We start from the raw sequence: 27,483 nt of genomic DNA on the forward strand, positions 1-27,483 counted from the left end.
AATAGTTAATGATTATTTTAATAGTCGACGACTAACTAGTGTAACACTAAATTGTTGCAGCTGCATAACGAAATGACTAATAAATAACTTAATTAATGAAGTTTATATAAAATTGCATAACGTTATTACTAGCAAAAACGGTGCTGGCCTTCATACTCCAGTAGGTCAGCATTATCAACTGTGAAGTTTTCTGGACAACACATGGCACAAATAGCCGCTTACTTTGTGTTTCTAAAGCTTTCAACCGCATCTCGTCGCCTTCCTTTGCTCAATTTCAGTGAAGAGACGGCAGCCGTGCTCTTTTAACGGAAAATGTCGCTTCCGGTGGATTTGTGTTTGATTCACGGTCGCCATCTTGTGGAGAATCAGGATTGTTTCGACCATAGACATATATATATATATATATATACACTCCACCGTCCCGGCGCGTCCGTTCGGTTTGGACCCGGCAGGTAGCCGTAAGGAGGAGCAAGCGTCGCCTTAGCAACGGGAAGGGTTTAGCTAAATGATTAGCAGCCGGACTCATGTAAACTGAACTGAATTACTCGTGGAAGCGAAAGACGCCTTGCATTTCTAGATCAGCATCGGAAGCCTCGATGGCTACAGGCAATCCGTCAGTGTTTCTCCTCACGGTCAACGGACAAATTGAGGGAGCGAACGTGAGTTTTTTGCCTTTTAGCCTAGCCTAGCAGCTCATTTCAGCCAGCATCAGCAACACTCGGCTAACGGTAGTTAGCGTTAGCTACTCCGTGGCATGAATTTGTCTAACTTTTGAGTCTGTGTGTCGTTACTTTGAGGTATAAAGGGGATATTTGTTGTTGTATTTTCAGTTTCCAGAGTATGACAACTTGTACTGCAAATATTGTTTTGTCTACGGCCACGACTGGGCTCCAACCTCGGTGAGTAGCTGCCTACTTGCTGGTTAGTTTGAAGTCAAGCATGTCTTCGTGTAGACGCAAAACAACAAGTAAATGTCTCACTCACTCATTTGTCCAAGCAATTGAAAGCCTGTAATCCTGGTTGCGTGCAGTTCAGCAGCTCCTCACTCTGTGTTCTGTGTATGATGTTGAGCATGATGCTAAATACAGTGGCAGGAAAAGTGTCTTCATGCGTAGATCCAAAGAAGACAAATGTCTAAAGTTTCTTGACTTGAAATTGTCTGAGGAACATCATGAAGTCAGTGGCGAGGTTAAATATCTGGAGCATGTTATTACAGAACAAATGAGGGATGGTAATCACTAATTTATTCCCTCTTCCTCTTGTAACTGGTGATTTTTCATTGTGCTTTCCTATCTAATTTAGTTTATGGGTCTGTAATCAAGTTTGAACTAAATTGACTTGAATTGAAATTTAAAAGTAGGGCTGAAACTAATGATAATTGTCATTATTTTTTGTCTTTATTTACCATCGTACATGACAAAGACAGGCAGTACACCCTTACATTTTAGGAGCTAGAGCCAGAAAATGTTTGACATTTTAGGTTAAAAAATAACTAAAACGATTCAAAAGGCTTATTAGAATAGCTGTCAGTTTCCCTGCGATTGACTTATCAATTCATTCACATAATTTTACCTCTCAAGTTAACAGAGCTTTTGTTTGCAGGAAATCTCATCACGAGTATGTGATTATAGCTGGTGACAAGATTTAGGGTCACCTTAGAAGTCCTTTCTGGTTTATTATGAAACTGCAGAAAATGCTTTGAAGGTACATTAACAGTGATGCAGTACATTTGTTTATCCAAAGTAACAATTAATCACCCCCAAAAGATTGACAAGACAAGAACGTGGCGTGAAAGACATGTTCACTCAATAATGTCCCGACAATGTAGAACACCTTCTTCTATGAATCCTTACAAATACAATATTGAACTGTTAAAATAATGCCTGCGATCATCTCACTTTGTCTTTGTGTCTGTATGTTTCCCTCTAGGGGTTGGAGGAAGGCATCACTCAAATAACCTGCAAAGGCAGTCAATCTTCGCATAGACTAATATGGAACTTTCCACTGGAGACGACGTTTAAGAGCACAAACCCCTCCGGATGTGAGTGTCACACACGTACCACACTGAGTTGTTTTGGCAGCCGTCACCTTCATTCAGACATCGATAAACATCTCTGAGGTTCCAATGAGGCATTTTGTGAAATATGAAATGATTTTTGTATTTCCAGGGCCACAGCTTGTGGTGAGCGTGTACGGTCTGGATGTGTTTGGTAACGATGTGGTCAGGGGCTACGGAGTAACACACATCCCCTTCACACCGGGACAGTCAGTATTACCTCCCTCTATTTTTTCAGCACGGTCGGATCTGATTTTGTTTGATTTGATATTTCTAGAATTCTTCTTCCTTGTTTTTCTCATCACTCAGACACACACGAACCATCCCCATGTTTGTTCCCGAGCCCACGTGGAGACTACAGAAATTCACGAGGTGAGACGTGTGCACAGTCGTGTGTATGTGTGTGTGTGTTATGTGTGCGTTTCGTTTTCTGTCTCAGCAGCTGTAGTGCTGCTGCTGATGAGCTGTGCCTGCCGGGGGAAAGCAGCCCATATCTGAGCGCTATCAAATATTTACTGCTCCTCTGTGAGTGTGTGTGTCCCACTGAGGATACAGTCTTAGGCCTCTGTGGTGAGAAGTGGTGTCAGAAGACTTTTAACGTAAGAGCTTAAGTGGTATGATTGGTTAAATGAATGTGATGTCAGGATAAGATTGATCTTGATCATCTGAAACAGATAAACAGATCCCGACTGACAAAACAATCTGAATCTTGAAGTACAAGTGCAACCCGAGTGTGTGTACTGTGATTCCAATATCAATATATTGTATATACCCCAAGCACGTTTTTTTCTGCATTATAATTTATTTTAAAAGAAATTACATATCTGCGTAAAATGAAAAATATGCATATAAAAGGCCAATGTAGTAATGCTCAACTCTTGCTCATTTTGTAGTTTTAACATGTTTTTTCCTTCCTGGTTCAGCTGGCTGTTGGGACGGAGGCCTGAGTACACAGATCCTAAAGTGGTGGCCCAGGGTGAAGGCAGAGAAGGTTTGTTATGTATTTGTGTCTGTATCTTCTCTATTCCCCTTTTCACTAAAATATTAACAGAAAAATATTTCTTGCATATCTCAATAGACACACATTTGTGTTCAACAAAACCATGTTTTAAAAAAAAGCAATCATCACCGGCAAACTCCTTGAGCCAGACTTTTCTAAGATGAGTCACCTGTAAGTAGGTGGGTTACTTTAAAGCAGACAGAACCGCCCCGAGTGAAGAAGACCGGTGGTCTGAGAGCAGAGACGAGCTGTTCCTGCCAGCTACTGGTGATGTCACATATATTGCTTCTAACCAAGAAGAAAATGTTTGAATAATTCACTTATATAGAATTAATAACATTTTCTGGGTTAAAACTGATTTTACATTTTCCAATTTACGCATTAACATGTTTTACTTGCACAAAGAATATAATTACAGTACAATTATTTCATCATTTGTTAGTCATGCTGAATAACTAATACTCCTTTTGATGTATATAACAGATGAGGAATTAAAGGAAAACCCTGAATAAATTAATAAAATGGCAAAAGGGTCAGTGCAAATCAGTAAAAGGTTGTTTTAGGTGATGACCTTTAAGATATGATGACACATTTCTATCCTGACTGGAGTGGTCTCTCTCCCAGGATGACAAAGCCCCTGGCAGTAGGGCACGTGGGCTCACTTGAATGGTTTGATGACTATGAAAATGATGAGAATCAGATGCGAAGGCCTTCATTCACCAGATCTCAACCCACTGAACCTGTATGGGATATTTTAGACTGGCCATCATCAAAACACCAAACATGGGAGCATCTTGGTGTTCCAGTTCTTCTAGTGGCGTTCCAGAGACTTGCTGGTCGATGTCAAGGCACTTTGAAGCCGTTCTGGCAGTATAGTGCAATATCTATCTTATTTATCTTTCAGTGACACGGGTTCGTTCCCAAGGCTTCGTCACCGTCTCCTTTCACATAATGACCAAAGACATGAAGAAACTGGGCTACGACACTGGACCATCGAGCCCTTTGAACACACCATCTGCCACATCTGGCTGGTCGACAGAGGAACAACAGTACACAACGTAAAACAGAAGAGACAACTCAACCCAAAACTTACATTAAACACTAAAGGACTAGTTCGATTCCCAAGTGAGGAAATCCACAACGTTGTCATGTCACTGTTTCTTCAGAAACAAGGTGGCAAGAATGCAAGATACACACTCTGTGCCTAGTGTTTTTAGTGAAGACGTGTAGAAATAATCACATTTTATTAGATTTACTCAAAAGCAGTTTCAGATTTTTGACGTTCTTAATTTTTTCTGTTTTGCAATTTGTTTTTCTACTTTTTTAAATAAATATGGATTATATCTTTGAATTGTTTGAATGTCTCATGTGAAAATGGCAGCTTCCGACTCCTGTTTAGATATGTGGTTAAAAAAAAAATTGAAAAACACAAGACCCAGACACTTGAGTTACAGAGCTGAAGTGATACACATTTTATTTTGAACCAATGCAGCTACAGTTGTCCTCATCCAACAGGGTGCGGCCTGCTGCGTTCGTTTGTTTAGATGCCGTTAAAATACCACGGTGACTTTTCCTACAAAAACCCATTACACAGAATAATAAGGTATACAGAGGAACAGTATGTTACAATAGTACAAATGATAAATTATATTATACAGTTATAATGCCAACAGGTTGAGCACGTATCCAATAAAAAAAAAAAAAAGCAGCCTGCTCCCAGTACTATGAGAAGGGTAAATAGACAGACATGGGGAAAATAAAAGATTAAAGGAGGCTGTTTATGCATATAAAGACAGACAGTCCACAAGGTCAGTTAGTCCTCTTGATAAAAGCATATTGAATACATAGTAACACGCAGAGGAGCTCGCTACACACAGGCCACATTTTCACTGCACCATAGCCACGACTGTGAAACTGCTGCCGGGGGGATCAAGAAAAAAAAAATGTTTGACTGCAGTGTCATCTTGACTGTTTGGGGAGTGCTCAATTTTGTTCAAGACGGTAAAAGGTTGTTTTTTTTTTCTCGATGCATCGATAAATAAAAGAACCTTTTCCACAATCGCTGGAGTGAAGTTAAAAGGTCAGGCCGCAGTGAAATCAAGGCCAGTGAGAAAGACACATGTCTTTGCTAGAATATCATAGTAGCATCTCGATAAACAGGACTTCATTTGCAAATCTAACTTTGCAAAACACCTCAAGCGTTAAGTTTTCTCATCTTTTCTCTGTTTTACTTTTTCCAACTTCCCAATTTTTGCATATATTTAGGTTAAAAATGTTTTGCTGGTCTCTGCAAGTCAGTGTCGCATCCATTCATTCAGGACCCCAAGCATAAAAATCATCACCACCCTCAGCATCAATTGTCATTATCAAAATCATACACACGGTTGGAGCTGCCCCTCCTTTTGCCTGAGAGAAATGAAGGTCTGCGTTTAGTGGAAATAATCAAGGGGAGGGGGGTCCTGCGGCATAGCTATCATACCACAGCAGACCAGGAGAGGGCGCCAACTCACACCATAAGGAAAGAAGAAAAAACGAACAACATCCCCTCCACAGTAATAACATTGGCAGTGATGAACAGAACTTTAAAAAGGGATTACAGTGACCTAAAGAAAAGAAGGGTCTACTCACCCACCGTCTGCTGTCTGAGACGCTCAGCTCGCTGTCAGTAAATGTGCCAATATTCAGCCAGCAGTAACACTTTCTTACACAAACTTATGCACATATAGCTCTAAATATTTAAAAAATATATATATAATAATGGACTCTCTGATATCGTGAGCATCCATGAACAGAAAAAAAAAAAAATGTCAGTGAAGTGTGACCCTACCATTCAAAAACTACTCAAAGTACGACGTCCTCAGAAATCACAGTCGCTATGACTTTGGTAACAGTTGTGCTTCTAAGAGAAGAGAATTACATAGCCTACCCATAGGGTGAAAAAAAAACAAAACAACTAAAATGACAGGAAATGGACAAAAGAGAGAATGAAGATGAATACATGCTAGTACACAGCTCCAGAACTCCAAAAGGCTATCTAACGGGAAAAGAACAACAAAAGAAAAACAACAATTAGCAAATGCTTGTTTGCTGTGGGATTCCCTGTGCTATCAATAGGCCAATCCTTGAACAACCCCCCTGTATGGGTGTGTGTGTGTGTCCACCAGGTAATGTTCTTGTAGCTAGATTAGCCACAGTAAATCCAGCCAGAGTTTAACTCCCTTGATGTTGCTGAGTGGCTGACATGCTCTTTAAAAACCCAGAGCTTTGTTGCAAAACCTGTCGCCATAGTAACACTTGATGTATGGTTGCACACAGGACACCTGTATGCACGCACACACACACACTTAAAGCTGCAGATGTCTACCTTAATTCCCCTGTTCTGACTTCAGGAACTAACTAATGTCATTTCTCAGTCACTTCCAATTTACTGAGAAATTTATAAAACTCATTAAAGTACACTTGGAAGCTAAACCTCTCTCTCATGCAAACGGCACACACGCACGCGCACGCACGCGCGCGCGCGCGCACGCGCGCGCGCGCGCGCGCACGCACACACACACACACACACACACACACACACACACACACACACACACACACACACACACACACACACACACACACACACACACACACACTTCCCTTTGACCCTAGAAACTAAAAGAAAGAAAAAAAAACTGTCCCATGATGCCTCACTGCATCCATATGTTCAGATAGCAAAATACTGATGCCATCACAGTTCCTGTCTTTTTATCTCTAAACACACACTGGTGGGACAAATACATCGACATGTGGCTGTTAGTATCCGAGCGTTAACAGTACACCTGCGCATGAGTACACCTACAGACAAAAAATAGCATTTACGTGTCATTTCAACCCCTGTGACAAAAGGGGTTCATCTCCTTTGATGAGTGTTCATTGTTAATCCCATGACCCCTCGAGGTCAACGTTCATGCGGAGGGTCAGGGGAAAAAGGTCCAAGTTGACAGGAAGTGACCAAACGAGAAAGAGTTGTGACTGAGTGGTACCGAGAGAGTTTAGCGGTCAGCCTCCTTCCCTTAGCTAAGGTGTAACGGTGAGCCCAACAGTCGCAGAAAAGAAAAAAAAAAAAAAAAAGAGAGAGAGAGAGAAAAAAAAATTGTGCAAAATCCCTGCTTAGTAACACACACATACACAAGAGTATAAACACATCTGTCCATCTCTCATCCGTAACTCCAGTGTGTGTAAGTAAAACCCACTGGAATAGACACAGTGTAAAAGTACTGAGATGTGCGCTCACGCTCACACACACGCCAGCTGACAGGGCTTATAAAAGATTAGCTCTAGTGAAGAGATAAAGATCCTGGCGTTAGTACTCCCCTGTCACTCCACCACAGAAGAAGAAAGGAGCAATCCTAAGGGAAGAGGTAAGGGAGAGGAGGCGAGTGAATGAGGAGGACAGGGTCCTGTCCTGCCTCTGTGGGGAAACTGTAAACACCACTGCTACTCTGTAAGTCTGTAGAAAGATGCATACTCTTTGCGGTCATCATCGTCAGATCAGTATGGAACACACAGGACTAGGCAGCTTGTAGCACTGAGAGAAAGAGACGGAGAAGGAAGAAGTAAAAGGAGTGTGTTAAGGTAGGAGGAGGCCGGGCTGGGACTACGACCTGGCTTTGAGTTGGTTATAAAGGGATAAATGGGATAAGACATCTCCTTGTTCATTTTGAAGCTTCTTAAGGAGCCAAAGTGGAAGAGAGCACAGAAAGAGAGAAAGGAGGGGTTACTCTGGGTCAAGTCATCCCCCCTCCCCCTCACAAAAGGAACGGGTTGGTGGTTCCAGCGGGCTGCGACCCAGCCTGGGGTGGCATGCTCATCAGGGGTTGCGGCATGGACATGGAGGCCGGGATCCCCGCACTCATCCCCGCGTTCGCCCCCACGCCTCCGCCGGCGCCGACACCCATTCCGGGCATCATGCGGCCCATGGGGGCCATCCCTGCCAGGGGGACCATGGTGATGGGCTGAGCGGGCAGGGAGGAGACGGACATCGGCTCCGGCATGGTGCCGAAGCCAGCAGGCATGGGACTGATCCGCATCTGGTTGAGGGTCGGGGGTGCTGGCTGGCTCACTTGGAAAGGGTTGGCGTGGGCTGCTGGAGCAGAGCCACCTGCTGAAAGACAGGTGAAGGGGCGAAGGAAGAGAGGAAATGTTATGGGATTGTGCTGTGATTAGATTAATTTCATTTACGATTAATATGCCTGCTATTTTCACAATTAGTCCTTTAGTCTACAAAATATTAATCACAATTTCCCAGAGCCCAAAGTGACGTCTTCAAATGACTTCTTTAGGCAACAGTCCAAAACGCCCAAACTCTTTATGTACTATCATGTTTGAAGAAGAAGAGCAGCAGATCCTTCTTATTGAAAAGCTGAAACCATTTTTTCTTACAAATTGACTGAAAAGATTAACAGATTATCAAAATAGTTGACAATTAAGTTTCTTTCATTGTGACGGAAAGAAATAATTAAATAATCGTTCATATTTTAGTTACCTAAACATTGTTTCAACACTATACTGCTGAAATGAGTTAGGTGTGATTCAACTCTCTGTCCTGACAGTGATAGCATAGACAGGGCATGGTCAATGATTCAACATGTGCAGATGGGTGTGTCTGCCTATGTGTGTTCAGGCCTGCACGTGTGTGTGTGTGTGTGTGTGTGTGTCCATGTCTCCTGGCTTACTCACTACACTTCCTGGCAAGCCAATTCTGTTATCTAATCAGTACAAATTGCCAGTATGTTTACCTGCTTAAAAAAAGCCTGTCTCTGCATTTAGACTGAAAAACTACAACTTGCATATCGAAAATGCGACATGACATAAAATCTATTTTTTAAAAAAAGGGTCTCTCTACCTGCTGAAGCTAGGAACGGGTTGACGACTGGCGCAGGCTGGGCTGGCTTGGTCACCAGAGAGTCCAGGTTGACCAGGGCAGCGTTGGGACCCAGGAAGGACTCCGGAGTCTTTCTGGTCGGGTTCACTGAGGTGGACATGGAAGTAGGCAGGGGGTCGAAGAGATCCAGGCTGCCGCTGCTAGCCAGACTGGCTTGGGAGGGGATAGAGGATGCTACACCCCCATCACCTTGGGGACAAAGAGCAGTTGTATATCACTCACTTTTAATTAACTTCTCTTTGGGGGAACAAAAACATGAAGAAACACTGAGACGTGCTGAATACAGGCGGCAATATTTCTAGTCTTGAACTGTAGAACTTGTTAAAACTAAGTGCACTCATCATCAATCAAATGTAACAAACTCCTCAGTTTATGATAATATGCTAAATTCATGCTGTGTCACCAACCCCCTAGTACACCCAAAACACAGCACCACACTCGACATGAGCACCCGCATTCACATTCACCGGCAAATAAAAATAGAGCTGATGTAATAAAATAATCAGAAGATGCTTTTATGAGAGGACATCAGAGGCAGACAGCCTGGCTAAACCCAGACAGCAGTGGAGACCTTCATTAATACACTCGCACACGAATGTGCACGAACCCAGCATGCCGGCCACGCACACGCACACACACACGGAACTGCAATAGACGGAAATGCTCTTTCTGAACAGAAACTGAGATGCAGCGGAGCCGAACAAAAGGGGCTCATGATAACATCAGATATGTTTATCATGTATTAACACCCCCAGAGCAGCTGACTCAAACGGCAACATTTCTACCACTCGTCCCGGAGTGGGCTGCTTCATTACAGGCGCTGAATTTCTTGTGCTGATAAGGTGGCTTTGTTTCAACACACTTTTCCTTTTCTGGGAACTTTGTATGCCTGTGTTTGTGTTCCCTTCTCACCTTGCCCTTGACGGTATCGCAAGTGTTTGTGTTGAGGAAATGTCAAGACACCAATGTCACCCTCCCACAACTGTAGACTGCCAAACCACATGGGGGAAAAACACTTGAGACCTGTGCCAAACCGTTCACTGAAACCCTCTCACATACCAACCTGAAGGGAGTTGTTAAAGGTGCACTATAGAGTTCTGGGGGAAGACATTTTAGTCACAAGAGAAATATCTTCATTAACTGCTAATTAAAACTGTAAATATTACAATTCTGAGTTTGAATGTCTTCTCTAATACTACATAGTGCCCCTTTAATGTTTTTAATTAAACCTTTTGGGACATTTGATGTTCATTGAGATGCATGAAATGTTTCAAAAAGGATGACAGCAGATCTAAAAGGGATTCCGTGAACAGGATGGCCCCGGTCCAATAATGTATTTAGCCATAAACACATAAAAGCCGCATCAGATTACACCACACTGATATGGGACCAGACCAGAGCAAGCAGCTATTTCTCCACCGTTTGATCTAACTGCTGCATTTTAAATTGCATCTGCAATGGAAAAATCACCAGCTGTTTAAAAAAAAAAAAAAAAAAAACATAATCCTGGTGGGTTGTGTCTTCGCTCAGGTCTGGTCATATTTACATACAAAGACGAGACATGTGCGTGTCTGTGCCCCGCAGACGGGCATCATTTCAGACACAGAGGAAAAACAACACAGACCCCGTTGTCAATAGAAAGACGAAGACATGGGTGAGTACCAGTGGGGACAGAGGAGGAAGAACGCAGGCTGTCAAATTCTGAGAAGTCCTCTTTGGACGTACCGTTGGATGCATTGAACAGGTCAAAGTTACCTGGAAGGGGATAACGCAGACACACACACACACACAGAAATACAGACAATAATCACATTAACATACAGCACAGACATACACACAGGAAGACAGATGGAAACAGACAACACATGTATGAATGAGTATGGATATTTTGGTAAACTCAAACAAAAATGATAAACAAGCCAAGTGAAAGCATGCAGATGTGCCCCTTGTGACACAGCTGTTGACTCTTCGAGACACTAGCCAGCCATTGATGAGATATCGTTTTCATTTCTCGTAACAGAGAGAGCTCGAGCTCAACCTCATTTTCCCTGATGGTCACCTGCATTGGAGGTCTTAGGACGGGCAGCTGCAGAGCTCCAGGGATCAGAGGCGGGAGTGGAGTTGGATGCCCAGGGATCACTGCTCTTCATGGGTGGGACAGAAGGAGGAGCACCCCATGGGTCCACTGGGGCTGCTGGCTTAGGGGCAGTCCCTGGGGGGGGGGGGGGGGGGGGGGATCAGCGTTGGAAAGGACAGGAGGGGTTGGTTGAAGCAAGCATAATATAAAGCCAATTTTGAAAAGAATAAGAGGAGGGGCAGAGGAAGAGAGCAGGAAAAAGGAGAAAATGATAGCAGGCTAAAACTACTGCTCATCTGTCCTGCTTCAACATTTACATATCCTACTCCCCATGGCCTCCTCCCCCCCTCCACACTCCTTTCCTTCATGATATCTTCCTCTAACATCCTCCCCCCTCCCTTTCTCTTCTCCCTGTGCAGTAATGCTACTGAGCCAGTGGAGCAGCATTCCTATTTAACAAAGAGTCACAGTCCTGTGAGCTGCAGGTGGAGAGCAGAGACGACGCACACGCGCTCGCACACACACACACACACACACACACACACACACACACACACACACACGACCCACACACACAAATAGATATCATCCAATTTGTCCTGTGAATACTGTGTATATTCTGCATTCGTGTATACCATAAGGATGCCAGGGGTCTTCTGAAGCAGCGGTTGCTCCGGCGGCTGCTCCGGCGGTTGCTCCGCCGGCCGCCCCGGCCCCCGTGCCCCAGGGGTCAGCAGTGGCACCAGGCTCTGGGACATCCATCAGATCCATCAATGACGACTGTGGCTGGAAAGAGGCAGAGAAAGTGGGTTAGAAAGACCAAAGGACAGGAAAAAGGAGAGGGAAGGGTGCAGACAAAAGAGGAAAAGCGAAGAATGTGACGAGTAAAGATTGAGAGGATATAGATGAGGGGGAAAACGTAATGGACCATCTGTTGGTCAGCCATTATCCTCTACAGCACAAATTCTATTCATACAGACGGTGGTCACGTCAGGATGTGCTTAGATTAAAAAAATGAAGCAGTCACTTCAGCTCTGTGCGCCCTCAGACTCCAGTCGTCCAGCTACTCAGGCAGAATAATGAAGAGTAACCAAGGCAGTCTGCTGCCAGTTAGTGGTTTCATTACTGCTACTGAAGCAGCAGACAGAGTCGGGCAGAAAGCGAGGATGGGGAGAGCTGAGGATATTTTCAGGAGCCACAGTCATGATAACAGAATAAGTGAGTCACTCTGGTCCCGGTGTTTGTGCTTATTTTACCTCTTTCTTCTTCTTCGGCAGCTTCACTGATTCTGGACCTCCTTTCTTACTCTCCTCTAAAGCCATCTGTAGCCTCAGGTCGTCCCCTCTGCGTATGCGCTCCTCCTAAACACACAGGCAGAGCTCAGTTAAAATAAGCACACATGCGCAAATACAACAAACATTCTTAAAATTCACTTTTTCAGCTCATACAACAATAGCGCATGAGGATAGTATTGTGTCACTCAATGAGGTTTTCAAATATCCATTAATTCCACAAATTGTACATCCTTATTCAGTTGCCAATCACCTCATGTTCAACTATATGCAAAAGCTTTTGGCTGATAGATGCACAACATTTGTAGTAAGTGGCAGTAATCACGTTTCAGAGAATGTTCATCTAAGTGGGAGAACTTAATTGGCTAACTGTTCAGAAATTCCTTTTTTAGTCCTGCAAACAGGGAAATTTGTTGTCACCTATTGGAAAAAATAACAGATTCATTGGCAATTTCAGGTTTCAGGATATTTTTACCACGATGATCGTAAACAGGGAGAAGTACTGACGTGTGGCAGAATGAAATAAAACATGATTACTCATAGCTTCCTGTAAAGTCATCTTTTGAAATATAATAAACTGCTGTCCACAGATGTAATGCGAATCATCTGCGAATTTCAAAGTACAGGAACGCCGTATAAACATATAATGACAAGTGAACGTGGAGTCATCCTCTACCATCTTAGCCGTGTTTCTGTGTCGGTGTGCGTACCTGCTCTGCAGCCTCTCTGCTCATGGCCAGAGCCAGTTGCAGCTGCAGCTCCTCCTCTCCGCTGGTCTGAGGTCGGGCCTGCTCCAGTTCTGAACCAGCGTTGGGAGACGTGGCTAACAGACACATTCAGAACGGATGTTATTATCACTGCCACATGGGACTTCGTCACATACTGCTTGTAATATAAATATACCGAAAACCAGTGTCGTTGGCTATGGAAGTAGATCTGTAGTGGAGTAGTGCAACTGTTTTAATCCTCGAAAACCAACCATTTGATCAACCATCAACCAGATGTAATAATTACAATCATACATATACATATGACACAGTGAGAATTAAATTAGATTTGCACTCTATAGAAAATACTGTGTGTGAGCATGTGTGTGTGTGTGTGTGTGTGTGTGATTAGAGGTTTCTCCAGTAAGCCTTTAAGGGATGACAGGTCCATTCAGTTTCAATTGGATTAGATCGGGCCATGTGGCAGCACAGAAAACACACAAGGCGCTGCACGTGGCAAACACACACACACACACACACACACACACACACACAAAAGCCAGGAGAAAGATGTCAGCATGCCAAAAAACACTCATTCAGGTAGCCAAGAGTGTATTCTTTTTCTCTAAGGGTGACTGCGTCTTTCCGTTGGAAGTCATGACAAGACACGGTGACGTCACAATGCTTCATCATTTCTCAGCAGTCCAGCTTAGCGCATGTGTGAGAGCTGTGGGTGTTGAAAGGTGTGTGTGCACTAAATGTGTGTGTTAAGTGGCTTCATTTAAAAGTTTGATATTCTGGTTGGCTTTTGGGCGAAGCTCAGACACCTCGTGTCAGATTTAATGCTGTTCTGAAACATCGCCTCTCTCCTTCTGGCTGACTTTTCCACATCCCTGCTCCTGACGAGTCAAGACATGCTTGCAGCTGAAGTGGCCACTCCCCGACATACGCACACGCACACCTAATGACGATCTTGTATCTAATGTTACATTATTTTGATGGCTCTTCTTTATGCAAAAAGTTTGATGTCTTAAGGGTAAATCTGTATTGAATGTTTCCATTGCCATTAAGTCCATTATGTGTTGATTAGGCAGCAGCATTACAGCTGAATGTTTTATGATCCATAAAAATGACAACATACATATTCACAATCATCAATTCACTGCATCTGCTTGCAACTCTCCAACCTCAGATCTGGCTCCTTTCATTGACTTGTTGCTCTCTTCATAGCTCATTTCCTGCCTTGTTTGCTCCTTGTCAAACCCGCGTCTCTCTAGCTTTGATTCCAGCCTGTGTTTCTCCAGGGAAAATGACCAGATGTACCAGGGGTAAAAGGTGTGTTTGGCCATGGCCTCAACATCAGCGACATATCGGCCTTAAATAGACAGTGAGCACACTGGTACCACACAGAGAGAATGTAACCCGGCAAAATGAGTTTGAGCAGTATGGCATTACATTGTTCCATCAAAAGGAGCGTTTTCTTCCAGCTCTCTTTGCAGCTCATCTCCCCACAAAACAACTGCAAGGGAATAGAGGGCATATGCTGAGAGAGACTAAACTGGCAATACAATGACACACATTACAACACTTGACAGTAGCCAGTCAAAAGGACAAATAAACAAAACTCAAAGCCAACTAAAACACAGTTGTTTCTTGCCCACCACTGTGGGAATGGACCATATAAGGATAATCACAATTCATCGCAGCTTTCTGGGTCATTCTTCAACTATTTGTGCCACTACCGTTTGCGTTAGTAGTTTTGTCCACTTGTTTTACATCCTGTCAACTTCATTTTCTGTGGTGATTCAAATAAAACAAAAGGCTCTCATTAAACTAAAGGTTCCTCTTAGAAAACCCTCCAAACAAAGTCAAAGCTCGGAGCGCAGCGAGTTTGGGAGAGAGTGAAACAGGCCGATGACCACTGGTGTCATCTGTAGCAGATTTATGTGGTGATAATCACGCACAGGGTTTCTATCCCGGGGTGTCAACCACTAACTATCCCCACATTTGCAGACACTCTGTCTCTTGTCGCTCTAGATAAAAAGAAATGATGTGGCTGCTAAAGATCTGGCAAGTGAGGCAGTTCCTTAAAACTTTTATAGATTCTCTAAACAATTTCTTATCCGACTTTAAGTGTTAAACTGAAAATGTACAGCTTGAGTGTTGTGAGGAGTGGCTGGAGCTTGACTGAGCACTGATAAGGAAGATGAGAAACAACCAAAGACAGTGAATGAACGATCACCGAATGAAATAAACCCCCTGTATTTACAAAAAGACACAGGTGCATGTTCAGTGCCTTGGATCAAGTACATTTCAGACCTTTCCACCTACTCCTGCGGACCAGGCGATATGCTAAATTAACAGTCACACTAGCATGGCCGCTCATTCTCACCCTGTCTGCCCAACAATACTCGGAAAGTTGGAATGGAATGCCAAAAATTCCCACCTTGCAACACCCACGGCCACAGCCCAGCCTCAGTCCCATTGGCCGGTGTCTCCTTCAGTTTTCTCAACTGATGACTCAGCTCCTGGGGCTTCCGCTTCACAGCCCGCATGCACTCAGAACATAGCGTATATACAGGAATGTGGACCGAAAAGTAAAAGATGGGCATATGGCTCAATGCATGCTCCAAAAACAACATAGGCAACAGACACACACGCAGCCTTCCTGCTGTGTACAAAGGACTAATGGGGGACAGAGGATGAAAGGAAAAGAGGCCAGGGATCTTTCTTTCATTTGAGCATCTCCATTCTTCCCCTCTGCCTTACCCCATTTCCTGACTTGGATTTTTGGTTCTTCTCGACTCTACCCTTCTTTCCAGCCATCTTTTTTTCGATCCATTTCAACACTGCTCTTCGCCTAAGTCAAGTCTCCAATAGCTTATTCTCTTAGAACAAGCTATGGGAACAAGAAGAAATAGAAATTCAAGTACAGAAACGCAAGAGTGCCAATAACTCGTTCCCTTACAGGACCCCTGACGTCTCCTTACATTTAGGAATAGATCTGATGTTACTGCCAGCTTTTTAGTACAGTGCATCTGTAAGAAATAAGCCCAACAAGTGTCACCACACTACCCATTTTACTAGCACAAATATGTAATACTGTGCAGACTCCATTCACAAAACATTTCCTCTCTAGTCGTTATTCTGTATTGAATGTTATCCATGTCTGTTTTCGATTTACTTCTATCTTTACATCACATATCTTCATCCGTGCCATCGTCAACTATCGACATCTTTCTTGCTGCACTCACTGTGTCACTGTGTGTTTCTATATCTCTCCCTCGCTGTGTCTCTGAAGGAGTGAGCGTATCACTGCAAAGAGGAGCAGATTCCTCTGTCATGTGGATGATAGAGGCGGGGGGGTGAACTCTGCTTCCTCTTCTTGGTGTGTGTGTGTGCGTGCGTGCGTGCGTTCTGAGGAATGCAGTCCTACTGTGGGACTGCAAACCAGGCACAGAGCAGGGGGAGGGGAATGTTTCAGGATGTAGGCCAAAGTTACACCAACTGGAACACAATACAGTTTAATGGAATATTCTGTAATATGTCTGAGTCACGTTAACTTAAGGAGTGAGCCTGGCAGGTGTGTGCGCGCCGCTGTAGTATAAGCCAATACTCACAGCCATGGTAGGAGGCAGGTGAGCCCTCTGACCTGCCATACTCTTCGCTGTAGGAAGTGGAGAGGTTGGGCTGAGACGAGCCTCGGCCAAAGCCCATCTGACTGCTCCCTGTGGACACCTGGGCCATTCGCTCCTTGGTCTTCAAAGCTTGAGACCTTGAAGGACAAAAAGACAAAACAGCATACTGTCAAAAAAATCTCAATTCAAGTCAAGACTCTTACAATCTCTAGTGCCATGTTGAAAAGGCAGATTTGTTCTTTGGAGACATGTTACAAAATATAGTGAGACGGAGTCTGTTACCAAAAGCAACAGGAGAATCGGGGTTTCAAATGGTTTCAGTTCTAAAATGCCACGGCAAAATCAATTAGAGTGATACATGGTGCCACAATTTTTTCTGATGTTAATCTAACTGAAGGACGGATGAACAAGTAACGAATATGCATAAAAGCTGAAGATAATACTCTACTTACCAACTTAGAAATGTGTTATTCAGAAAGCTCCTGTACATAGTTGTGTCTGCTCAACAACGTTAAACTGATTTTTATTTTTTTTTCTTTAAACTCTGCAGTAACTTTACTTATATCACACAACAGCAGAAGCGATCTGGAGTAGTATGACTTCCTGTGGACCCAACAGGTGCAGAAACACAATGAGTACAGTCCTAAAAGTAACCCGGCTCCCACTGGGACAGGATAATAATCTAAGGGGGAAACCCAGTGTAAAACCCCATCTCTGATGTTGTAATTGTCTTTTGTTTAAAGAAAACAGTAATTGCTATCAGTTAGGTAATATAAAAATACTGGCACATTCCCAATTAGTGTAATGGTAGTAGTTGTAGATGGTTCAGATAAAGTAGTGGTCTCTTGCAACTGCACAAACAAAAGCAGCAACAATAAAAAAAAAAAAAAAAAAATCAAAACATAAATGGTCTCAGCTGACCCCACTATTCAACCACCTCCTCATCTGATGATTCAAATCACTGACTCTTAGCAGGGACAAAAGTAAAGTCACAGATGGGGAGTGTATTCTATCACTGTCACATCCCAAACCAAGAAATGAATTGGTACAGCCTTGTACAGTACAACAGACAGAATAGCACAAGACAGAAAAAAACACAACTTAACTCCTAAAATGTATCTTCAAATCTGATTTTGCAAACTCTCACCTCTCTCCTTTGAGGCGATCCTCATCTTTGAGTAGGACCACTAGCTGCTTGCTCTTCTCCCTGACGTTGATGCCCTGGTCTTTGCCGTCTCTGTCGATGTACTGGAAGTCCTTTAGAGTCTGGATGGCGAAGATGTTCTCTTTGCACTGCAGCGCCACTCGCTCCGAGCCCGTCTTGATCAGGTAGTCGAGCAGGGTGAGCGCCTTGTAGACGTGGCGCCAGTTCTTGCCGTGGTCGTTGAGCCGTTTCCAGATCATGCTCATGATCTCGCTGAAGGCCACCACGTTGTAGGTGAGGTCGGCGATCTCGGACATGAGGGAAGACGACGGGCCCCAGGGGTCGTTGGAGGTGGCCTCCCTGACTTTCTTCTCAGCGTCAGAGTAGTTGTTCACCATGTTCTTCATCTGCCGGCGGATGGTGGAGCTTGGCATGGTGGCGGAGGAGATGGGACAGACGGGGAGAAATACAATGTACACTCTCGCACGAGAGAGGCTAACAGAGAGTGTGTTAATGCGTGAGTGCTTCAGCTGAAGCTTGCGTTATGTTGTCCGTGCACCCTTGTCCTTTCTCAAGGCACGGCGGTGGCGCGTGTATGTGTAACTCTTCTCGCTGTACAGGTGTGTATGTGCCCGTGTGTACGTTTTGTTTATGAGGCTTCTCCAGGCCAGTGCAGTGTTCCTGAGTCCTCCAGAACAGCGTCTGTTAAAACCATCTCCACACACACAGTGCAGGCCGCACACAAGCACACGCCATCACCTAGAACAGACAGACAAATAGCAGGTTAGCGGAAGGAAGAGAAGAATAAAAGAGAGAGAAGAAAGGTGAAAATGTTTCACGCAGCTGGTACAAAAAGATCAAACACCTCCTTGTTGTAATCCGTTTGAGTAATTGTCTTTGTTTTAGCACTGTGACAACTAAAACTTTGTTACATGGCAACAATACCAACATATCAAATTCCCCGTCCCTACATAATCACATTTGAAGCTTTTAAAATTTAATTCAACATACCCTTCTTTAGCCAACAGCTGACATACTACAGAACATCTGGTTAAGTGATGGGTCTCATTCGAGCATCTTTATCGAAGGTGTCATTGCAATTTCCTCGGCAAACAATAAGATCGCAGAGATAAACTGTATTTATAGGAGCAGCTGTGGTGCCTTCCTTTATGAAACCAGACAAAACAAATGATTTCATACTTTCATTCTTAGATAAGCAATTTCCATGCACTTGCAGAAAGCTTGCCTCCTTTATATCATAGTAGGCCAGGGAGTTATGACCAAGAATTGTGTTTCCACTTCTGTAATCTTACTTGAGTTTACAGTAACCTGACTCAATTACAGGGCAGTGTGTTGGAAATGAAAAATCGCACGGCAGTCAGGTCCGTCTGGCGGCTGAAGACGAGAAAGAAAGATGATACAAAAAGACTCAATAGCAAACAGAAGATCACTAGGAACGGATTAGAAGACTCGTGTGATGAAAATCATAACCTAAAAGAGCAAATTAAAAACGTGCAAACCAGTGACTCATATGATAATATAATACATGTCCCAGTCACATTGTGATCTGTGAAATCTCATCTGCGACGGAGTCTACCTCAACAATGGCGTAATGCTTTTTTATCTTGTTACTAAGAAACATCACAACAATAGCAACAGCTCCAAAAGGTGTTGTTTGTGGAGACGTTTGACACATGGAAAAATGTCCAGTGGCATGAATTATATACGAGTTAACCCTTCTATAAAGTTGGTTACCCTTTAATTCGATACCACCTGTACAGTCAAAGGCACTCAGATAGCTACTTGTTAGCCCAATTTGGCGTGCAGCTTTTTCGGGGGGCCGGTGGTGTTTACGCAGCTAGCCTGGGAGCGTTGGACCGCTTGAATGTTTTTAATGCTCGGGGAACAGTAAAGCTGGCAGGAGGTGAACCAGCCCAAACATCAAAACTGGAGCCGGGTCAACGAGGAATGACACCAGTCAACACAGGGGGACAGGGACACTGGACGACAGTATGGCGATGCAGAACGCATTCAGTACTGATGTGATTCACAGCGACTCCAACCAGGACTTTTAACTTAGCACGAGGTAGACACAACAGGTTCAAGCGGGGACAGGAGAGACATGTACACAAGTACACACCATCCATTGTGTTGATAAGTCAGCATGTATTTGTTTTTGTGAAGTGGGAAGTTACTCTAATAATTATTCCCTCAGAACTTCTTTAGACCTATTTGTTGGTTTCTGTTATGCAAATGAGATCTGAAGAAAATGTGTGGCTGCAGCTTTACCAAATACAAAGAATTCCAAATGGAGTGTAGCCAGAGAGAACGGGGGCATTTCATCAAAACAGACACAAAGGCAATAGCTGATTTTAGCCGAGCTGGGATTCAAAGTTTTGCTCATTTCATTTCAGATAAATTCAACGATCATTCTCAATCTATTTAGAACACAATGAGCCTCCATCTGCGCTCTTTCCCATGGCCTTAGTATGAGAGAGTGATGATTAGGTAAAAATGTGTTTCCACTCTTTGGTGGGTGGCAGGGGAGATAAACCATTTCCAGTCTGATTATGACTGGAGTGACTTATGACTCCTCTGTCCTGTTTCTAACAGATCAGCAGCTCGGCTACTAATCACTTCCTGACTGACACAACACGCGAATGGAAAGTGTGTGCAGACAAACAGCTGTGCGACCTACACATCAAAGTTCCATACGCAAACAATATATCAAGAAAGCAGCATTAAGTTTTAAAAATGCACTTCTACCATTTAGGTGACAGTTTACCAACTGCTTGGAAAGTCGAACCAATTCTACTTGAATATGATATTGCAATTGTTTGAGCTCAGATTAGTACAGAGGCTGGTGTACTTTCATTTCATTTCCAGAATGTATCGATAGAACACACACATTAACTGAGAACTTAACACGTCCAACCTAAATTATTATTCTTTGTGACAGTGATGCAAAATAAGTTATTCCTTTCATCGATAGTTGGCTGCCTTAATGATCAATTAATCACTTATAATATATGAAATATGTTCAACATTTTCCCTTAGCAAACTGTTTTAACCACTGACATGATCCGTGCTTGATGTCAAATCTGAGACGGTTACATTAGGAGATATAAGAAAAGATAGAGAAAACTTAAAGTTAATAGAATGATCAACTAGATAACAAAATGATTGACTTCAGTTTAATTAGAGCTTCTGTCAGTCACTTTTCAGCAACTGGCAACAAAATCCAATCAATACTGAAGCGACTAAATGTCCAAAATGTGATATCAGTTTATGTAAAACGACTTTTTGCAATTGTTAAATGAAATTACTTGAAAACTAAATAGTACATTAAATTCCAATTAATTATATTTTCTCATACCAATTATTTGTGTTTTATTTGGATATATTTGAAAAGCAAGTATCTGCAATCTGTTATTGTGAAACACTTCTTTACGTGTCCATACCCACCTCTGATTGTCGGTTAAGGTATTGTCAATTGGTTAAATTAGGTAAACGTTGATTAATAATTAATCACTGACGTCCCTACTTATAAAGAGCAGCTTTTTTTAAGTTTGCAGAAATCTTTTCATGCCCACTGGAGACCCATGATGACTTATCCTATTCAGTAATCTGATCCCTGTGCCAAGCGTGCTTTGACATGCCTCACAAAAAAGTGCTTTCATAAACAGAAGAGTGTTAAAGGTGATCAGCTGTCTATGCAAAGTGCTGCATTGAAAACAATTTTCAAAGTAGCAAGTGGTTGTGTACATTTACACATGTCTAAGCGCTTGATTCAGGAACCCTCCTGCATAGCAATGCCATGGTAAGACAGCTGGGGGGGAGGGTTTGAGGAAACGAGGAGGGGTGTGAGTGTATGTGCTCAGGGGGGGGTTAAGAAAACAACTTGGCACATCCCGTAAATTCACTTAACGCCAGTGAAATGTGAATCCTGTGGAGCATGCCACCCCCCGCCACCGCCCCCCCCCAAAAAAAAACGCTCCCTCATCACCCTTCTTCTCACCCTGCATCCGCATGAATACAGCTCAGACCTAATGACACATCTGCTGCTATAATCACCTATTCACCCATAGCAGACAGGACGAAGAGAAGAGAGTCTGTCTTGTCCCCCCCCCCCACACACGTCCTCCACACACCCCGGAACAACCCCCACCGACAGACACCGCTGGCCCGCCTTCCTTGGGCCCTTCTGTGCTTAGATCACTCGAGCCCCAATGCCCAGAGGAGACAGCACACAAGATTTGTGTGTGTGTGTGTGTGTGTCTCTGTCTGTCGAAATACACTTTCACATGTCAATGCAGGTTCATTGTGTCTGAATGACTGGGCCTGTCGTTCTTGTCAAACTACCATTATGCTTTGTATTTGCTAGAATAGGAGGATAACCGTAAAAAAAACATTATGTCCAGGATCGTGGATGAACTCCTGCACACCTAGTATCTGCTACCACTCTTTCAGTCTCCTCCTCTCTCTGCCTGTCTGTATCTGACTGACACACATCAAGGTTGATGGAAACATATCCAGTCCAGCCCTTTTACCCCATTTATAATCGCACTTTTTGTAATTCAACTAGTATTCCTAAATCTGGATTGTTGTCCCAATATCACACACTATTTTGTTGTCAGTGAACCACTGGAGATAATCTACGGTTCATCTGTTTTATAGGGGGTGAGGGATTCAAAGACACCTTGTCTTGCCCGAGTGTGTCAGGCCACTGAATACTATGAATAAACGCATTGACAAAACACTTTGAGGAGAAGAAGGATGAGCAAAAGGCCAGCTAGCCATGGGAGACAGGCTAGGTAATCTCTCGCAAACAGCTACATCACAAATACCCTTCACTTTGTCTGTGTTGATACAGTCCAGTGTGCTCCTCAGTCTGAGCCTTCTCCATCAGACAAATATCAGACAATCTTGTCGATTAGTTTACTCAGAGATGCCAAAGCTCACTGACTTAATACAGTGTCAGACATAGCGTAAAGTGCTTTCGCTTTTTTTTTTAGAAAAGTAACCTGTTTTTTTTTTTACTAGTTAATGGTTGTCAGGCTATCGTAAGCTAAATTAGCCGAAACTGGCATCTCTAATAGGGCTGATGCCATCGACCACTAATCCCTGGCCATCGCAACATTGTGATTGTGATGAATCCCCACCAGAGAGCACAATTAAGTAGCAAGTCCCCTCAGAGTTGCCATAGGGTAAGAGTTGAGGAAATCAAAAGAAGTATGTTGCTGCTCAGTGCACTAACATAACGCCTCCATGTCCTGTATTATCCTTTTCTTATCAGACAAGATCAGTTAGGAGGCCCCTAGGCACTGTTTCTTTTCCCCCGGGCCACTGTTTCGATCAGCCATGCCATTTAGCATACACAGTTTTCTTAGCTTAGCTTCCTTAGCTAGTTGACCGACGTTGTTTCATGCATATGAGGCGGAAGTTATGGAAACGTGGTCCGAACACGAGGATGCTTTTAAACCTGGCACAGGGAGGTATGTCGGTGGTGTTGGGAGAGTTTCCTCTGCAGGGTGAGACAGTTGGAGATTCATGTCAGAGCAATGGTGGGAAACAGCGGCGGCCACAGTGGTGAGCTATTAAGCAACTGCTGCCTTACGACAACACTGACACACTGCCTCAATTTCATTAACAACGAAGTCATCATCTATCATGTTGTTTGATGTAGACATCGGCATATGCCAATTCCGCTGACATCGCCCAACCCTCATCCCTAATATGAGGGAATAGAGATGAATTTACCTGCAAATATTTAGCCATAAATGCTGCCTTCAAGCAATTTTGAATTTACACTGGATTACATGCAAGATTATATATTATCTTCATCATTGCCTATGTAATATGAGCTATGTTTATTTATTCAGCTGTCTTTTCCACCATCAAGCCGTCAAACTCATGCAAACATTCCTGATTATTAATGCTTAGAGATGGACAGAACTGCAGAGTGAGCAGAAAAAGGATAGCTCTCGGCAAATACACAACAGGCCACATGTGTATCTGTTGTTGCTGGAAGTTGGGCTGAGTCCAAAGTGAGCCAGAGTTTGAACGGGTAAAAGAAGGTAAGGAACCTCGTTAATAAATGTCATAGCAAACACTGACCACATCTCCTCAACGGTGAACGAGGACAGCGCAGCGGTGTGCACCATTACATGTACAATAAGAAAATTCTAATATGCTCTTGCAGCGGAGTCCTGTTTTAAGCAAATAACACTGGGGACAACTAACTGATGATGCTGTCTGATCAGTGGCTGGCATGGACTGGCTTTTAGCAAAAAAGTAACCCATTTACCATTTGATGTTCACATTTTAGATATGATTTTAAAAGAATCTGCATTTAAGTGCAAACCGTCTAGCAGCAAGTCACTTGCTCCATATTATAAAGTGTATAAAAGAATGTAAAAAATATTTTAAGAGTATAATGCACAGCACAGATAGGCCACATGTCTGTCTTGTGTACTGCACTCAACAGGTGAAATGTTCTAACTGAAATGTGTATCACATCCTTTGGCAGAGGTATCTAGAACCTTGGACATCAAGAACCAATCTGCCAGATTATTACTGACACTGATCTCTGTATATTTCAATGAGTCCCATCCACAATATAGGTGCTCGGTCACCTTCCGATCCCGTTTGTTTGCTACAAAAGAATTCCCTGCTGCACTTGGTTAAAACACTTGAACCTCACAGCACGGTGAACGCAGACAATCGTCAATTGCAGAGCACACAAATGATAGTTTCATTTGCTGATATCAAAGTGTCAAAAACTATACAACTAGTCATGTAAGAGTCTCTAAAAGATATCAAGTTTCCCCTAGTCTAACCTTTGTATAATGTGTCCACCTACACATACTTGCAACAGAGATCAAATATGAAGATAATGTCAATCATTAAGTAAGTGAAAATTTTATATTAATGACCAGTACGATGCAAGAAGGCCACGAGCGAAACGTATCCTGTGTCCTGTGTGTGCATGCACAGCGACTGGGTGTGTCTTGGCAAAACCTAGGTAAACCGTGATTAGCATTAAGGCTTGAGAGGCAGTACACCGAGAACAGGTCTACCTTGCCAGGCCCACACAGCAAGAGTAAAGCTGATCTGGAGATAGAAACCAAAGCTTGCGCAACCGGGTGCCTGTGTGTGTGTGTGCGCGCGCGAGCATCTTTGTGTCTGCTAAAGAAGCGACAGCGGGGGGAGTGTGCAACAGTGTGACATCTAGTTATCCAGCAGGTTCCTTCGCCATCCATTGCTCTGTTTCAGCTCGCAAACAACACACACCAGTAATTAATCCCTCAACCACTCAGCTGCTGAAGGATTAAGTTCCAACAAGCCAAACAAACAATCGCATCAAGTCTAACCCCAAGAAAAATCAAAACCGAGACACGTGTTCGGAAAGCCCTGGAGTGACTGCAGATTTATGTGAGGTACGGTGAGCATCGAGCCTGGAGGAGGGTGGCAAAGATAGGAGGGGAGGCCACCTTCTGATCGGCATGTCACCCCACCTATTGTCCTCCCCCTGGCCTGCTAGACAAAGCCAAGTCAGGGAAGGGAGGAGGACGGTGATGATGCATCTGTCACCCACTGTGACTGACTGATCATCCTGACAATAGACAAAGCCCTGCCCCTCTCTCAGACCACGTTTCTGCGGGCTCAGAGCGGCTCTGGATATATATGCATTTAAAAAAAAGCCGGAACACCAGCATCTCCAATTATGCAGCGTTCAATAAAATAAACCCTGCCGCTGTCAAGCGTCTTTCAGCTAAAGATTGTGTGCCCGCCTGCTTACAGCAGCAGGGTTAGCCGATTGTGAACTGAGCGAGTACACAGACAGACAGCGCCCACACCGAAAATAATTTCCCCCAAAATCTCAATAAGTATGTGGATGTCAAGTATTTTCCTGAAGACTTACATATGAATGATCTAGATTAAAAGTAATCCCCTTAATACCATGAGCATTGGGGTGGGATTCAAAAAGAATGAAGCCGCTCTTTTAACAACAATACAAAAAAAAATCACTGCGTTTCCTTGAACTGATGTGATTGATAGCACAGGAGCTAAAGTAGCTTAAGCTAACATTACTTTTGTGCTGGGTAAAGCGCCTCTTGACACATTTCCAAACATTTGCGTTGCGTTTAAAGACCTATTCTATTGCGAAACAGTTTGCGTAACGTCACTTTAATAGATCGGGTGGAATAACTCAGCCGACTCGCTACTTGATGGTTACCGCTAACGTTAGCAAGTTCGGGGCAAACTTGCGACAAGTAGTTGTCGTTAGCTAGCAATATAAGCTAGCGAGCAGCGTTAACTTGCTTACCCTGGTTTAGTTAGTCAATTTGCCTGGTTAGAAAAGTGCTTAACCCTGGTAAAGTTTGTATGATTACATGTTATTTGCCGCTCCGTTTCGCCAACAACGTTGATGCCTGTGCTCCAACGGCTGACCAACGTTAATTTCTAATACGTGATCAAACTTGGCGTTTGAAAAAAAGTTGGATCAAAGCTAGCAACGCTTGGGTTACATTAGCCAGCCACGGCTCCCCTCCCAGCGGTGCTTCAGCTAAACACTCGCGTCTAATATGTACAACGAACTTCACCGTGTATTGAATTAACAGTCGGCTGTACACCGAACATTAGATACACAACCATTCCGGCCAACTCCAGAGCGTATTTTTCTGTGCTAAGACAACCAGCTAGCACGCTAAGCTAGCTAGCAATCCCCCCTAGCTAGTCGAGCCGAGACGGGTGCTCGGTGGAGACATCACCAGAGCGAGCTGGATTACAGGACACCCTGGGAAAGAAAAAAAAAAACAACTCGCCTGTCTCGAAAGCGGACGTTAACTCACCACATCTTTCGTGCTGCGTCGGGTTATAAGTTACTGTTAGTCCGGGGGTGTAAACCCATAAACGCGTTTTCCCCGAATTCCGAGGGAAAAACCGAGATACGGTACTTATTTCGGCGTTCGGGGTGCTTGTTGCGCCTCCGCCAAGCTATGTGTTGCTAATGCTAAGCCCAGCTAAAGCCAGGCTACACGTATCTCCTCCTCCAGAACATGGCGGGCAGAGTGGGAGGAGAGGGAGGGGGGGCTGGGAAGGGAAGGGTGTGACCAAGGCGGCTTGGCTTGAGCCTTGCCAGGGGGGCACAGAGAGCCCCTTCAGTCCCTGCTGAAAAAGAAAAACTAACAGTCAATGTCACCAAGCTAGTCACAAGCTACAGCAGCGGTACCACACAGAGTCACCATCATGCTGATTCATAATGTTTTCATCCTAGTTCTCATAAGGGCATTCAAAACAGAGAGAGGGCCATCACTGTGTGGCACTTGAGGGTTTCTACAAATCTGAGGAGGATTCTGCTTTTAAAAACACACTTCCTGTCTGTCTTTTCTTTTCTTTTCTTTTCCTTTCTGTTTTTTTGAAAGCTGCTAAGTGACTGAACAGACCTCTCAGGTAAATCAGGTTCTCCCGAGGGGGAAACTACTTGTGCAATTCCTTCCCTTCCTTTTCTTACAGAAAGTCCTGGCCTATCAGCAGCAGGCAGGCGACTCATGATCTGTCGATGCAGAAGGGCCTGATGTGTGTGTCGCTTGTGTGTGTGTGTGTGTTACAGGTGTGTCACTGCAGGACAGCATTC

General features: G+C 43.7%; 2 protein-coding genes across 5 annotated transcripts; one reads left to right on the forward strand and one right to left on the reverse strand.

The window, feature by feature from the left end:
• Positions 1-423: 423 nt before the first annotated feature.
• Positions 424-4,194, forward strand: b9d1 (B9 protein domain 1). Its single transcript, XM_030407549.1, has 7 exons — positions 424-659; positions 831-899; positions 1,930-2,041; positions 2,169-2,265; positions 2,366-2,428; positions 2,980-3,047; positions 3,961-4,194. Exons 1-7 carry the CDS (start codon positions 597-599, stop codon positions 4,116-4,118), a joined length of 630 nt encoding a protein of 209 aa, XP_030263409.1. The 5' UTR covers positions 424-596; the 3' UTR covers positions 4,119-4,194.
• A 2,576-nt stretch (positions 4,195-6,770) lies between these two features.
• Positions 6,771-26,922, reverse strand: epn2 (epsin 2). 4 transcript variants are annotated; one of them, XM_030407545.1, is made up of 10 exons: positions 26,699-26,922; positions 17,847-18,602; positions 16,682-16,836; positions 13,065-13,177; positions 12,319-12,423; positions 11,698-11,848; positions 11,045-11,197; positions 10,648-10,740; positions 8,947-9,174; positions 6,771-8,202 (listed from the first exon to the last, which is right to left on the reverse strand). In XM_030407545.1, exons 2-10 carry the CDS (start codon positions 18,275-18,277, stop codon positions 7,850-7,852), a joined length of 1,782 nt encoding a protein of 593 aa, XP_030263405.1. In that variant the 5' UTR covers positions 18,278-18,602; positions 26,699-26,922; the 3' UTR covers positions 6,771-7,849. The 4 variants fall into 4 exon arrangements, with proteins under 4 accessions (XP_030263405.1, XP_030263407.1, XP_030263404.1 ...); XM_030407547.1 differs by having other exon boundaries at positions 6,771-8,205; positions 10,711-10,740; positions 26,699-26,920; XM_030407544.1 differs by having other exon boundaries at positions 6,771-8,205; positions 26,699-26,920.
• Between the last annotated feature and the right edge of the window lie 561 nt (positions 26,923-27,483).

The sequence above is a fragment of the Sparus aurata genome, chromosome 23 (assembly GCF_900880675.1).
Source record: "Sparus aurata chromosome 23, fSpaAur1.1, whole genome shotgun sequence".
In the NCBI taxonomy this organism is placed as follows: Eukaryota; Metazoa; Chordata; class Actinopteri; order Spariformes; family Sparidae; genus Sparus; species Sparus aurata.

Coding starts and splice junctions, on each gene's coding strand:
- b9d1 (XM_030407549.1), top strand. CDS start 597: ATGGCTACAGGCAATCCGTCAGTGTTTCTCCTCACGGTCAACGGACAA. Junction 900..1,929: donor ACGACTGGGCTCCAACCTCG/GTGAGTAGCTGC, acceptor GTTTCCCTCTAG/GGGTTGGAGGAAGGCATCAC. Junction 2,429..2,979: donor AGACTACAGAAATTCACGAG/GTGAGACGTGTG, acceptor TTCCTGGTTCAG/CTGGCTGTTGGGACGGAGGC.
- epn2 (XM_030407544.1), bottom strand. CDS start 18,277: ATGCCAAGCTCCACCATCCGCCGGCAGATGAAGAACATGGTGAACAAC. Junction 13,178..16,681: donor ACCTGCCTCCTACCATGGCT/GTGAGTATTGGC, acceptor TGTGTCTGTTAG/CCACGTCTCCCAACGCTGGT. Junction 12,424..13,064: donor GCAGAGAGGCTGCAGAGCAG/GTACGCACACCG, acceptor CTGTGTGTTTAG/GAGGAGCGCATACGCAGAGG.